The sequence below is a fragment of the Grammomys surdaster genome, unplaced genomic scaffold, assembly GCF_004785775.1.
Source record: "Grammomys surdaster isolate TR1022 unplaced genomic scaffold, NIH_TR_1.0 137, whole genome shotgun sequence".
NCBI classification, from domain to species: Eukaryota; Metazoa; Chordata; class Mammalia; order Rodentia; family Muridae; genus Grammomys; species Grammomys surdaster.
Genome location: NW_021604595.1, coordinates 9,207,611 through 9,223,033, shown reverse-complemented (window position 1 = coordinate 9,223,033; position 15,423 = coordinate 9,207,611). Strand labels below are relative to the sequence as shown.

Genomic DNA, 15,423 nt, shown 5'->3' with positions numbered 1-15,423 from the left:
TCCTCTATCACTGCCTCAGAAGTGCTGGGATGAGATTACTGACTAGGACTCTGTGTGTGTGCTACCACACCCAGTTTAATGCAGTACTGGGAATCGAACCTAGGACTTTATGCATGTTCAACGACCACTCTCCCAATGAGCTACATCCCCAGCCTTAGCTAATTGTGGTTTTAAACTGCCCCTTGTCTCTAGCCCACAGGAGAAAGCACAATCTCAGTACTTCTGGGACCCTTGAGGGTTCCTCTCAGTCACTTCCCATTGTATAGCTATTTTAGCCCCCATTCATTACATGTCTGGTCTTGTGTTGCTGGATAGCTTCTTTTAAACATTACTCGTCTTTAATTTATGTGTGATATGTCTGTACCTCTCTGCACCGCATTGGTGCAGTGCCCTGAGAGGTTAAAGGAGAACTCGGGATCCCTGAGAACTGGAGTTACAGGTGGTTGTAAGCCACCATGTGGGTGCTGGGAACAGAACCCAGCTCTCTCAACTGCTGAGCCATCCCCCAGTCCTCTCACTGTATAGCTTCTAACTGAAGTGTGTACGTTTTTATCCAAATGTTTGAGCTAAATGGATGTTTGAGGGGAAAGCAACAGGCATAGATTTCTTCATTGCTGCATGCTTCCTGGGGACTGGGAATTAGGAAGAGCACCCATGTATCTGAGGCCCAGGGCAAACCTTTCTGTCATGTTTCTTCCCTTTTTAAGTCAGTTTACACAACAGTACAAACAGAACTGTACTGGTGTTTTGCAGAGAAGGCTAGGCTTGTTATAGACAGAGACTTAGTTCCCAGAATTAGCAACCTATATATATCTCAGTATGTGCAATAGCAAGTTAAGTTCACCATTGACCTCCAACAACTTTTGACCAGAGCTGAACTGAAAATCAGGATTAAAATTAGACAACCATCCTGTGTGAGAGAGTTCTTATTTGACTGTTTGTATATGGACGGGGGCGGGTGGGGGGCAGTGGTTACTAGCGGTAGATGAATTCTTGAATCACAGTCAACTGAGTGTTGCCTGGTGCCTCGTTTTGAAGGTAAAGAAGGCACTGTGTATAGAGCAAAAATGAAAATCTGCTAATGAGGCTGAAGAGATGGCTCAGTGGTTAAGAGCACTAGCTGCTGCTCCTCCAAAGGGCCCAGGTTCAATTCCCAATGCATACATGGCAGCTCGCAACTACCTATAATTCCAGTTCCAGCGGCCTCAACACCCTCAAGACACAAACAGACAGACATGCAGGGAAAACACCAATGCACATGAAATAAAAATGTTTAAAACTTAAACAAAATCTGTCAACATCAGTAAGGGGTTTACCCCAGGCACTGAAGCAAACGGCACCAGCATGCTGTTCTGATGATGTCAGGAGAGCAGGGCCCTGCTGAGTGAGAGAAATCAACACTGCACTTTAATTGACAGTCACATAAAATCTAGTAACTACCACAGGAACTGAGAAACAATCAACCCTATGTATAAACACTCAAGCTATATTTAAAGACAGTGGATGCACAGAAATCGTAACTAGCAGAATCTATCGGGTTTCCAGAACCCAGTCAGATTTATGTTCTAAGGAAATAAAGGAAATAGGGTTGTTTTTTTTTTTTTTTGGGATTTTTTTTTGGGGGGGGGGGTTGGGGGGGGGGGGGTGGGGGGGGGGGGAGCTCATAAGCCCAGCAAAAGTGCTAAATGTGTATGAGAGAGGAAGTTGAAATTAAAGAAACCCAACAAGCATTTCTCACATTAAAGAAGACTTACCAGCTGGTGTGATAACACACATCTTTAATTTCAGCTCCAGAGAGGCAGAAGCAGGTGGATCTCTGTGAGTTCAAAGCCAGCCTGGTCTACAGAGTGAGTTCCAGAACAACCAGGGCTCAGCCTCCCACGCTCTCTGTAACTGTAACTCAATTGACATTGAAAAGCAGAAAAAGAAAGAGGCTGTGTCTCAAACCTCTCCACTACGGTGACTTCTTATCCATGTTCAGTATAGACTAGTTAGCTAGTTCATAGTCATGAAGTTGGGATTGGGAGTGTAGATCAGTGGTAAAAGATGTGTGAGTATATACAAGGCCCTGGGTTCAATTCCATATATATATCAGACAAAAATCTTATGTTCTGAGCTAAAAGCGACATATGAGTGTTTATTTGTGCAGAAATGCACGCTTAATGATCTAGAAAGTCGCGATAGAGACCCGGCGTGGGGGTGAGGTTTAGAAAAACGTCAGCATCTGCAGATGCAGCCTCAGTGTGACGTCAGTGAGGGCGATAGGAAGATGTCATGGCTCATTCTGGCGCCCTCACAGCTGACTTTCAGTTCTGTGAGAAATGGAAAGTCTAGGAGAGAAATACAGAACTGGAAATGACCAGAAAGGCTCGCTTACAGAAACGAAGCTGACCTCAGAGGCTACCCATGATTCGCTCAGGTCCCGTGCGTGATGAGTTAAGGGAAAGGCCGGAAGTAAATTCAGAATGGCTACCTCGTAGCTCGGCGTTCTTTTCTCCACTCTTCCCGGGTGTTTGACCATGTAGTTATCAGAGTTATGGGAAAATAAAAAGAACTGACTTGAGGAGAGAAAGGTGTCTCCTGTCACCAGAATCGAGCAAATGGGTCAAAGCCGAATGCTGGAGTTTGTGTGTTAAAAACTGAATCCCTGTTCCAATGGTGTTGAGAGGTGGGACCTCTGAGAAGTGACTAGGTGGTGGTAAGTAAGGGCTCTGGGCACTCAGGTCGATGCATGCCTTCCCTGCACAGTCTGAGGCACTTGTCACAGAGGCTGAAGACAAGACAGCAAACAAGGACTTCCTGAAGGACCTGTTGATTTTCCAGGAAAGAAACCTGGACTCAGTTCCCCAGGAAGGTTCCCACCTCCAATTTTGGGCTTGGATCATGTTTGTATCAGTAATCCATTTTCCTCTCTACCTGAAAATTTTATTGATTCTCACTCGTTCATATCTTCTTATCTGCTGTCTTTTTAAATTATGTTTTTAGTTGTTTAAAATAAATTTTAACTTTTAACATATATTGATGATAGTCTTCCCTTCCCTTAAGTCCTTCCAGATCCCTTCCCCTCCTACCTACCAAACCTTAAGTTCTTTCTCAAAAACAAACAAAAATCCAATACAACAAAACAAAATCTCTCCCCTAAAATAAACAAAAACCCACCAAACTAACCAAATGAAAGCACACTCTCTTCCCTTACTCTATACCTAACCTCTATAGTTCTGTGAATTCTAGCTTAGTTGTCATTGACTTAACAGCTAATATCCATATATAAGTGAATACATACCAGATTCCTCTTTTTGGGTCTGGAATGCTTTACTTGGGATTATTTTATCTAGTTCCATAATCCATTTGCCTGGATGATGTCATTTTTTTAAACAGCTAAGTAGTACCCCATTGTATAAATGTAACACATTTATTTTGTCCATTCTTCTGTTGAGGGACATCAAAGTTGTTTCCAATTTCAATCTATAATGAGTTGGGCGACAGTGAACATGGCTGAGCAAGTGTCTCTGTGGTAAGGTGAAGCATCTTTGAATATATGCCTAAGGGTGGCATAGCTGGGTCCACAGGTAGATTGATTCCCAACTTCCTGAGGAACCACCACACTGATTTCCATAGTGGCTGTACAGATTTGCTCTCTCACTAGCAATGTGTGGGTGTCTCTCTTACTCCACATTCTCACCAGCACGAGCTGTCACTTGTGGCTTTGATCTTAGCCATTCTAACAGGTGTAAGGTCTCAGAGTTGTCTTGATTTGGATTTCCCTGATGGCTAAGGATGTTGAGCATTTCTTTAAACGTTCCTCAGCCATTTCAGTTCTCTCTTTTGAGAATTCTCTGTTTGGATCTGTACCTCATTTTTAAAAAAAGGATTCATTTATTTTTATTTTTATTTTTATTCATATGAGCACACTAGCTGTCTTCAGACACACCAGAAGAGGGAATCAGATTCCATTACAGATGGTTGTGAGCTACCATGTGATTGCTGGGAATTGAGCTCAGGACCTTTGGAAGAGCCGCCAGTGCTTATAACTGCTCAGCCATCTCCAGCCCTGTACCTCATTTTTTAAACTAAGTTATTTATTTCTTGATATTTAGTTTCTTGGGTTCTTTTTATGTTTTTGTTATTAGCCCTCTCTTGGATGTGTAGTTGGTCAAAATCTTGCCCCATTCTGTTTGGTGGCTGCCTTGTCAAAATAACAGTGTCCTTTGCCATGCAAAAGCTTTTCAGTTTCATGAGGTCCCATTGTTAATTGTTTTTGTTGATCTTAGTGCCTGTGCTAACAGGATTCTGTTCAGAAAATCTCCCTGTGCCAGTGAGTTCAAGGCTATTCCCCACTTTCTTTCCTATCGGGTTCAGTGTATCTGGTTTTATGTTGAGGTCTTCGATCCATTTGGAGCTGAGTTTCATGCAGGGTGATAGATATGGGTCTATTTGGATTCTTCTCCATGCAGTCATCCAGTTTGACTAGCACGGTTTGTTTTAAATGCTGTCTTATTTCCTGTGTGTATTTCTGGCTTCTTTATCAAAAATCAGGCATCTAAAGGTGTGCAGATTTATATCTGGATCTTCAGTTTGATTCCACTGACGAAAATGTCTGGTTTTGTGCCAATACAACGCTGTTTTTATTACTATAGCTTGGTAGTACAACTTGAAATCAGGGATAGTGATACCTCCAGCATTTCTTTTATTACTCTGGATTGTTTCAGCTATGCTGTTTTGTGTGTGTGTTTCTATATGAAGCTGAAAATTGTCCTTTCAAGATCTATGAAAAAGTATGTTAGAATTTCATTGGGGATTACATTGAGTCCGTACAAATGGATGGCCATTTTAACTATGTTAATCCATGAGTATGAGAGATCTTTGTATCTCCTTTTATCATCCAATTTCTGTCTTCAGTGACTTGAAGTTTTTATCATACAAGTCTTTCACTCGCTTGGTTAGAGTTACCCCAAGATATATTATTATTTGAGGCTATTGTGAAAGGTGTTTCTTTGCGCTCTCTCTCTCTGTTGGTCATTTGTATAGAGGAGCCCTACTGATTTCTGTGAGTTAATTTTGTATTCAGCTACTTAGCTGAATGTGTTTTATGAGCCGTAGGAATTTCCAAGTGGAATTTTTAGGAACACTTAATGTGCAACTTCATATCATCTCCAAATAAACATACTTTGGCTTCTTCCTTTCAATTTGTACCATCTGATCGCCTTCAGTTGTCTGATTGCTCTAGCTATGAATTGAAGAGCTGTATTTAATAGGTGTGGAGAGACTTGACAGTCTTGTCTTGCTCCTGATTTTAGTGGTATAGCTTTGAATTTCTCTCCATTGACATTGACGTTGGCGATGGACTTCCTGTGTCCCTTGTGTCTTATCTCTCCAAGACTTTTATAATGAAGGGTGTTGGGATTTTGTCAAGGACCTTTCCTGCATCTAATGAGGTAATCTAATGATGGTCATCTTTCAGTTTGTTTATATGGTGGATTATATTTATTGGTTTATTATTTGTAGGAATTAGGTTTTGTAGTGTATGTGTACTTTATTTTTGTGTGTGTATGCGTATTTTCACTTTGATCTGTTTATACTTTTATGAATTATTTTAGTCCACCCTTTATTATCAGGGTCCTGTGTTTGACAAGCCATGGGATAATCACTTTAAGAGGAAAAAAGTAGATTCACAAAGCCAACGTGAAGCTGGGGGTAGTTAATTTTAGGGAAACTGAAAAAAAATAAACAGCTGCTTCTTTGAACTTTACCTTTGAAATCCCTGAAAGTTGAAAATAAAGCTTCTAAGATTTGATAAAATAAAAAAATAAACTGTCTAAGAAGAACTCAGTACGCACTGAGGCTCAGTACTTGGTGTGGTAAAGCATTGGATAAATAGGAAGGATTGGATAATACAGCTGGGTGTCTGTCTGTCCTATGAAGCCAGGGGAGGAGGTCCATGGAGAACTAGGAGTCGTCCAGACGTAGCAAATGCCTGTAATCCCAGCACTCAGGTGGCTGCCACAGGAGGGTCCTTCAAATTTTGAGGACAGATTGGGTTTTATGGTGAGGCTTGGATCAGCCTAGGGTACAGTTAGAGTCTAAACCTGTCCCTCCCACCCCACCCCCCCAAAAATCAACCAACCAGTCAAGAGGTTGAACCTTCTTTTAATCTCAGCGCAGGGGTGGCAGAGACCAGAGGATAGTGGTCTCACAGGCCAGGCAGCCTAGTGTAACGGATGAGCTCCAGGCCTATGGGAGAGCTTATCTGAAAGGAAGTGGTGATATTCTAGGGGGTGGCACATCAGGATTTCCTCTGGCTGCCACAGGCACGCATGCACACAAATAAATAATTTAAAATAGCAATGACTGAGGGAAAAAGAGAAAGGAAAAGGGGAGGAACATGCTTCTGGGTAGGGTGGAGGAGAAAGTTTATTATACATATATGGAAGAGTATATATAGCCAGCGGTAGGGACCTCAGGGACAGTCCAGCGTGGTCATGATCCTGATGAACTGGGCCCTGTAGGGAGAGGGAAACCAGACGCTGCAGCCAGGAGGTACAGGAGTGGGTAACCAAATTATGCACTGGGCTGAAGAGTTTAGGGTGGGGGCTGGGATGTGCCAGCAGGAGAGTCCTGTAACCCGTAAGGACTGAGGGATGCTGGGAGAATTTAGCTGCGTATCTGCTTTTATATGCTAAATAGGCACCTCAGCCTTTTGTGCCGGGTTTAAAACTTAACCCTGGGTGGTCTTAAACCAGATCCCCAAGAGGGAGCTCAGGCATTGTTTGTGTCAGTGTCTCTGAGTGTACAGAGGCGAGGCATCCCGCCGGAACCCCCGAACCCGCTGCCTCGGCTTCTGTGCCACACCACAAGGCGGGTAGATACTGGGATCACTGGTTTTTAGACCTCTGCAGATGCTTCTGACACACAGCCAGAGTGAAGAAACACTCTGTGTAAGATGAAGAGAGTCAAACCTAAAGGAAAGGGGCTGCAGAATTGAGAGCACGCCAGATCCCTCAGGCCCCCTCAGGTGCCTATGTCCACGTGCACATAGCCCCACCCCCCTCTCACACACACAAAATGAAAAATAACAAAGATAAAATTTAAAAACCTGAAAAATAGAACTTCCTAACTTGTCTGCTTGGTCTTTCATTCAGTCGTCACCAACTGCAGCTACGGTTAGCGTTCTGTCTAAACTCCACCCCCATGGTTACCTGGCAACATCCAGGTAGGCCTGGCCCACTCTAAAAGGGGCTGCTTCCCCCTCCTCTCTCTTGCTCTCTTGATCTGTTGATCTCTCTATCCCCTCGTCCTTTCTCCCCTCCCCCTCCACATGCTCATGGCCGGACTCTACTTCTCTACACTCTCTCTGCCTCTCCCTGTCTCTCCCTGCCTCTACTACCCTCTTAACTTCCCTCCCCATGTCCTGAATAAACTCTATTCTATACTATACCATCGTGTGGCTGGTCCCTCGGGGTAATAGATGCCTCAGCATGGGCCCCCTGAGACATCCCCTTACCCCATACCTCATCACACACACATAAAACATATTATCTTTCTCTTTCTCTTTTTATAAACAAATCAGCTGCCACCTGCTTTTTAAAAATCTGGTAAGAGTTTGCTGGGATGGGGAAAAAAATAAACTTCTCCAACTTTAGTGCCTGGAAAAGTTGTTAAGATTTTGTGAGTTCTTCTGATAAATGTTGCCAGAGCTTTGGGGGCTTGGAAGGTGTTTCACTAATGTGACCTGACTTTTCCACATGGTTCTTTCACGGACTCCATCCCCACCCTACCCCCATGCCACCAAAACTGCTGCTTCTGGTAACCTATGTGATTTTGTTTGTTTTTGAGACAAGGCCTTGAAATCCTATCTCACAAAACAAGGTGGGTGGTTCCTGAGGAACCACACCTGAGGTTGCCTTTACACAGACACATTCACGCCACACACATACACTCACACACACGTGCACACATACACACGTGCACACACACAAACACATAGTACTAAGGCACTTGTCTAGTTTAGCACTGGATTCATTTCCTTCCACTGGCAAAAAGACTGTGTGTGTATGTGTCCGTCCCCTTCTAGATCTTATAAGCACCAAGAATACCCATGTATGCATTTTCTACCAGAATCTACTCTAGAATGTAGGAAACATGCAAGAAAGAATTTAGATACATTTTATTTTTCAGTTTTTATCTTGGAAGAAAACCAACAAGCTAGGCTGAGCTGGAGCTTAGATGGTAGATGGCTATTCAGCACGCACAAAACCTTGGGTCCATTCCATTGCAAACTCCTACCCCAGCCCAAACCACAGTGTCACATCCCTCCCACATACACACTCCTGATTTACTGGCATCCATTTTCTGGGTTCTATACAGATTAGCAACAAAATGGGAGGAGGTGCCTATAATGTATTAGGACATTTCTAAAGGCATTTAGGTTCTAAAACTCTGGGGTGGGGGTTTCCTTCTCTGTTTCGTCCTTGACCTTTTACAGCTGAAGAGGAGTCAGATGCTAACTGGTCAGATTTATAATCCAGGTTACTTGACACCGCCATTTCCCTGTTATTAGCGTTCAGCCTGTTTAGTATTAAACATTTACAGCAAATGAACACTTTCTATATTTTTCTTTTGTTAAGCTATTAGCATAATCACAGGTCCAATTACTCAATCATTGATTTGGGTATATGTCAATAAACTTTGTTATTAAGCTGTCTTTGACGTCACAGAAAGTTCCCACAATAAGGCAAATTGCTATTTCCTTGAGTAACACTTTTCCTTGAGTAAACAGGATTTATTTTTTATCTTATGCACATTAGTGTTTCGCCTGCATATATATTGTATGAGAGTAGCAGATCCTTGCCTCACATTTTACATGCAAGAGTGTATTCACGGCTTATTAACGTTACGTAACTCGTTATTCCGGGTGTGTGGGTTGCCTTGTAATTTTTTTTTCCGTTTAATGAAGAGCAATGTGGAGCCTCACGTGACCTTTGGCAGTATTTGTGGAGTTGTTTAATTAAGACACTGTGATTGGAGGATAACTACTGGACAGTGGCCAGGGCTGTTGCTAAATTTCCTACAGTATACAAGACATCCCACAATAGAGAATTGTAGTTAGGTGGTTGTGGTTTGAATGTAAACTGTCTTATAGGGGCTCATGTTTTGAAACACGTGATCCCCAGTTGCTCCCTATTGCTGTTTGAGAAGAGTGTAGAGCCTTTAGGAGGTGAATACTTGAGACATCTTCCTGGGGGTGGGCTTTGAGGTTTTATAGTTGTCCCCTTTAGCCATCTTCCTGTTCCTGTCTCTGTGTCTTCCCCACCATGACGGATTCTGTCCTCCTGGAACTGTAAGCCAAAATAATCTTTTTCTCTTAAGTTGTTTTTGGCCTTGTATTTCATCATAGCAAAGGGAAAAAACATACATGGTTCATGAGATTTTAATAGAAGGATCATGCTTTCAATGTTTATGGTGATTAATTGCTAAACACAGTGCATCTGTTGTCTCTACATCTGTTTTTGTTGTGGTGGGTTTTGTTGGTTTGGTTTTGGTTTTTTGAGATAGGGTTTTCTCCCTGTGCTCTTGGCTGTTCTGGAACTTACTATGTAGACCAGGCCAGCCTTGAACCCAGAGATCTGCCTGCCTCTGCCTCCCGTGCATGTCTCCATGACGAATGTGCAGACTCGTACTCCCTAAACAGCAGAGGATGAGAACTATGAACAGTGACACATGCTATTGACATTCTACGTGGTCCAAAGACAAATTATTTCAGATGTTCCCAGAGTTACTAGAGCCTGAACTCTGACATCTCATAATAAGCCTGGCTCAGCATCCCCTCCCCCCCCCCAATTTTCTATCCTCCAGTTAAATCGCTGACACTGAAAAGCAGAAAAAGTCAATGTTAGCCACATTCAGAAAGATACCCCTCCCACCCCACCCCCAATCCATCTTCCCTATCCTGGTACTCAGGTTGAAGAAGAGCATCAGAGGTATACAAACCTAAGCAGATGCTAGGCAGACCCTGGTTAGTTTGATATATCATTGTCTCTGCTCTGGGTCCTCCTACAAGGTTGTCTAAGAAATTGTCATTTTGGGAGACAAGTTCTTCCTCTGGCTGGCACCAGACTTCTGCCAGTGTGAAATTCCTGGGGAAACTCCAATTCCTTTGGGACCATTCCTTTGAGTACTCAGATAGCCAGTGGGAAGGACACAAGGATCTCTTTTAAATACCTTCCTTAGGTTGGCAGTAATCCCAGCAGAAGCAGATGGATCTCTGAGTTTGAGGACAGTCTGGTCTACGGAGAGTGAGTTCCAGAACAGCCAGGACTGCACATAGTTAGAAAGACCCTGTCTGGAAAAACAAAACAAAACCAAAACTGCTTATCTTTCCTGCCAGGCCAGGAAGATGTAGGCAGATCCTGCACCACTGTCTGTGAGGTATCCAAAGAAGGTAGGGGGAGGGAGATCCTCACTCCAGTCCCCCAGGGATATGTAGAGATGGCCCTGCTGACAAAGTCCTGCCAGGATTTGTCACACCACGCCTTTGCACCTTTGTGGGAGTAAATTAGCTGTTTAAAGTCAAACAACTTGAAGTCCTGACTTCAGAACTGTATTTGTCAGTATGGGTAACAATGTCACAGTCACTGGGTGCCTGTATACATCTATATCTTCAAAAATTACTTTATCTTATTTTGAAGGAATTGGTTCCAATGGACCAAAGCAGGCAGGGGGCAGTTATGGTAGGTAGCTTTTCCTACCTGTTAGCCAGGATCATTCTAGAATTGTCTCTATGTCCAGCACCATTGCTAAATTCAGAAATCTCAGTGCCTGACATTTAAATTCTTTGTGTGTCCAGTAAGTGAGTGAAAGAGGATATATCTGGGCTTGAATCAAGCAGTTGCTGGAACTTATCACACACAAGTCTCCCCAAACGAGGAGGGAACCAGGGAGATGATGAGGAGAAACGAAGTTCATAGAAACAAAGGTCGAATTTCAAAGAAGCCTATTCGTTTATTTAACAAGCCCAGTTATTTGACCAGTAAAGGCTGAAACCCAAGAAAAACATTCCAGGTTCCTCTCCAAACTTTATCTCCAATGTTCTATTTTCAGAAGCCCATGAAGAGCAAAGAAGAGAATTGGATTTTTTTTAAATTTTATTTATTTATTTATTTTGGTGAAAATGTTTTTTCTGATAACATGGGCAAACTCCTTTTTGTCTTATCTTGGAAATAATGAAAAAAAAAATGGAACGTTGTTAGGTTTCTTGTGAATGGAAAATAAACTCATACTCAAATCTGCTGGGACTGTCCTGCAGGCCCCTTGGCCATAAACACGATAATGGCCATAGAGCAGCAACCACAACAGAACTGAAGCCTGTACGTTTGGAAAGTAGCAGCTCTTTCCCATCGTAGTATCCAGAAGAGACCTTAGTAATTGTCTTAATCCAGTAACTTTTATTGGTTACTTTGTGACAGCATCTCATATATCCCAGGCTGGCCCCCAGTTCAGTGGGAGAGGATGACCTGAAACTTCTGATCCTCTAGCCTCTCTCTCTCCTGAGTGGTGGGGATTACCAACATTCAGGCTTTTGCCACCACAGCCAGTTTATTCAGTGCTGAGGATCAAACCCTGGGCTTTGTGTATGCTAGGTAAGCAGTCGACCACCTGGGATATACCTCCAAGCCCCACCTCAGCAGTTTCTGACCAGAATTTTTTTTTTTAAAGAAAACTAGATAGCAGTGTAAACAAATGTCATTCCTGGAAGAAGCCTACAAACTGCTTTATGAAACTTATGTTTGTATTATATGAGTGTGTGTGTGTGTAAGAGAGAGAAAGAAGGAGGGAGGAAAGGAAGGAGAGAAAGGGAAGGAGGGAGGGAGGGAGAGAGAAGGAAGGGAAGAAGAGGAGGAGGAGGAGGGAGGGAGGGAGGGAGGGAGGGAGGGAGGGAGGGAAGGGAAAAGAAGGAGAGAAGGAGAGGAAAAGAGAGGGAGAGAGGGAGAGAGAAAGAGAGAAAGAGAGTACCCCGACCCCCATAAGTTGCATACAATCTAAACTAGAAAGCACTGGTTTTATAAACTCACTTCATCAGTGAGGAGAGTCAAAGATACTAAAAAATACCCAATGATACCAAGCAGAGGACCAGGACTTGGTTCCTAGCACCGTGTGGCAGCTCACAGCTCCAGTTAAATCCAGTCCCAGGGGATCCAATGGCCTCTTCCAGCTCCTAGGACACCAGACACACATGCCTTCAAAATACACATACACATAAAATAAAAATACACATAAGATAAAAATTAAACACACACACACACACACACACAGGTCCCAGCAATGGAGACAAAGTAATTAAACTGAACAAGGGGCGGACATAGGAGCAGCCAGTTGGCCTTCAGAGCAGATTTGAGTACCATAGGATTTAAGGACAAGGTTAAGCATATGGCTAGATGGAGGGAGGATGGCAGAAAGGTGGGTGGCTGCTCTCTGGCCTCTCAACTTTCCTCACACTTGGTCATGCAGAGGATTCTGTGATCCTAGGGAGGTGCTGGCCCTGTTTTAGGAAGTCTGGGTGGGCCACAAGACTACATTTCTCATGAGTTTCCAGGTGATAATGTTCCTTCCAGTCCAAGAACCACACTGGAGCCAGGAGCTACACCCGTTTTATCCAGACTTCTCTATGTCCAGGAGTTTATGGGAGATGGGGGAAGACAAAGTCTAACTGCTCCCCCTTCTGCTAATGAAGATCATATTTTATGCACAAACATGAACCACAGATAATATTTAAACAGACATGTCATCAAAGTATGGGAGTTTGGAATTTCACTAGCCAGAGATTAGTGGGTTTATGTGTCTACTCAGAAGGTGGGCAGTCATTGATTATAAATGTGCTGATCGGATCTCTGGGATGATGGAAGGCATTAATTAGTTTGTGTAATCAATATTAATGAGCATGAAAGAGAAAACTGTCTTCTCGGAAACATACTTGCTCAAAGGTTAGGAGCTCTCTTATCAGGAAGGTGTCTTTAGTTGTCCAGCATAGTTGTTTAATCTAAATAGACTCAAAAACATCACACACACATTAGCTTGACAAAGTAAAACAAAATGAATTCCCTCCTGGATTTCCACATTCCCCAGGCAAAGTTTTAATGTCAATTATTTTCCTTGTAATCTAAGTTACGTAAGAGTATGTATCAAGAACAAAATAAGGAAGCTTTTTTTTTTGGCTTCTTTTTGGATAGGCAAGCACTACAATAACCTTTGAAGTATTTAAACACAAAGCAGTAGGAAGTGGTATTACTGAAGACTTTCTGTTGAATGCTTTCAAGTCTGGGACACAAGACCAAAAAAAAAAAAAAGGTCCCAGGGGTTACAGATCCACAGTGTTTACAGGATAGGTTGTGACAACATTTCATTTTTGTTTTCTTCTGAAATGTTCATTATTAATCTTTTTTTTAATAGGTTAGTTTTAAGTGTTCAGGCCTACTGAATTTCTTTCAAAGTTTGGGTCTTAGACTTTTTCCCCTCTATCCTTATTGGAAAATGCCATCTTCTTCAGTAGTTGGTTTTCCGCTTGAGGCTATAATAAGTTACATTGTAACTGTCCAGCAGGGGAAAGACAATCTAGAGATACAAGGAAGGCTGCCTTCCTTGTCTTCATTTTGTATCTGCCTCATCAACTTTGCTCACTTCTGCACTTAAAGAGTGTCTGTCCAAAATCTGGGGATACTGAAACAAACTCAGTTCATCTCACCTGAGGCCCATAGACAAAAAAAAAAAAAAAAAAAAAAAGAGTAACTGTCAGGTTTTACAGCATCCTGCCCAAGAGCCACACCTCACCCAAAGCGGATGGACATCTCTAGTGATTGTCCTGAACCTGCCCATGTGCTGAATTCTAGGAACGGCCCAGACCTGTTCATCCCATGACAGAAATCACACCCAAGCAGAAGCAATCATGTCTTGGGAACGGGCTTGGCCCGACAAGCAACTGGGACTTCTTACAGTCACCTTACCGAACGGGAGGTAATGATCAACCAAACCAGGCTTAGGCAAAGGCTAACTTAATGTGCCTGACTCTTGCTTCCAGCTCACTCCAGTAATCCCTCTGTTGAAATTTAGAGTTCACGGTAGTACTTCAATGATGAAGGTGGACGTGGGGTTATTGGCCCCATTTCTCTGTGCTTCCCGATATACGTGAACTCTGTTTTCTGCCTTTGACCGCTTACCTTTGATTGGCATACTGGAGTAAAAGGCTGAAGTCTAGCCTGTCAGGATTCCTACTGCTTGGGCCTTTGCATCCACCCAGATAATCCAGGATAGCCTATTTGAAGCTCAGCGTCAGAGCAACTGCAGTTCTTCTTGCCATGTGATCTAGCATGCCCACAGGGTTCCAGTGTGTCTCTGAATGTCTCTCTGTGTAAAAGGAACATTATCCTTCCTATCCAAGTATGTTTTATTATCTTGGAATTTCCTAAGAGAGGACTATTGGCATTTTGAGTGCAGGTATTTGCATAGCATCATTACCTCCAAATGATATTCTGTATACATGAAATCATAAATTATATTCGTCCTGGCAAAAAAAACCAAATACTACAGCTCACAAAGCTGAGTATGCCTCTTTCATATTTGTATAGATTCCTATATGCACTCTCAGATGCCTTAGAGGTCTGGATTCTAAGCCCCCCCCCACCCCTGCCGCCATTTCCAGTCCTGAGTTTTTAATTATTTGAGGACAAAACTACCCAGTATGGTTAAGTGGGCCCTTCTGTTTTCATGACTTATCCAGAGTTTGTTGGGAGGAGCAGAGGCTGCTGGGATGGCTTGCCACTGTGTGGCTCAAGTATGATAGTGTTGCTTCCCCAGAGGACATGAGGCAATGTCTGCAGACACTTCTTCTGGTTGTCACATCTGGAAGGAGCTTGCTATTGCTGTCTGGGGAGACAACCGTTGTACAGAAACTCAATAGCCTGGAGAACAGAGGCATGTGGAAATAGAATGACGGTTTGAGCTCCTGGTTTTTAGTGCAATGTTACCATTGTTGCAGGAGTCCCTGGCGCTATGCCAAATGCATCCTGGACGGGGAACCTCAGAGCTGTGAAGTGGAGGGATATGGAATCGAACCACGGAGGCTGCCATGGTAAGATTTCCTGCTCTGGGGCCATAACTGCCTGTGGCTGTTGACCTGAGGACAACTGCAAACTCAATAGACAAGGTTCTTGTGAAGAGAAAATGGACTACACAGTCTGTGATCATTAGAGAAGCCTGAAGCTTCAGTGTGACGTCTCTTCTGAAGATGAGTTTTAATATCTCGGATACTCTCAATCTTATACCTAACAAGGAGGGAGAGGGGAGTGAGTGAGTGAGGAAGAGAGAGAGAAAGAGAGAGAGAGAGAGAGAGAGAGAGAGAGAGAGAGAGAGAGAGAGAGAGAGAGAGAAAGAGAA

At 43.1% G+C, this 15,423-nt stretch overlaps 1 protein-coding gene across 2 annotated transcripts in view; it reads left to right on the top strand.

Annotated features, from left to right (window-relative positions):
• Gcnt2 (glucosaminyl (N-acetyl) transferase 2 (I blood group)) overlaps positions 1–15,423 on the top strand; it is a 66,329-nt gene that overhangs the window by 45,722 nt on the left and 5,184 nt on the right. For both annotated transcript variants that reach the window (XM_028763198.1, XM_028763197.1), the window contains exon 2: positions 15,026–15,118. In XM_028763198.1, the coding sequence (XP_028619031.1) occupies positions 15,026–15,118 (93 nt within the window). The remainder of the gene's footprint in view (positions 1–15,025; positions 15,119–15,423) is intronic.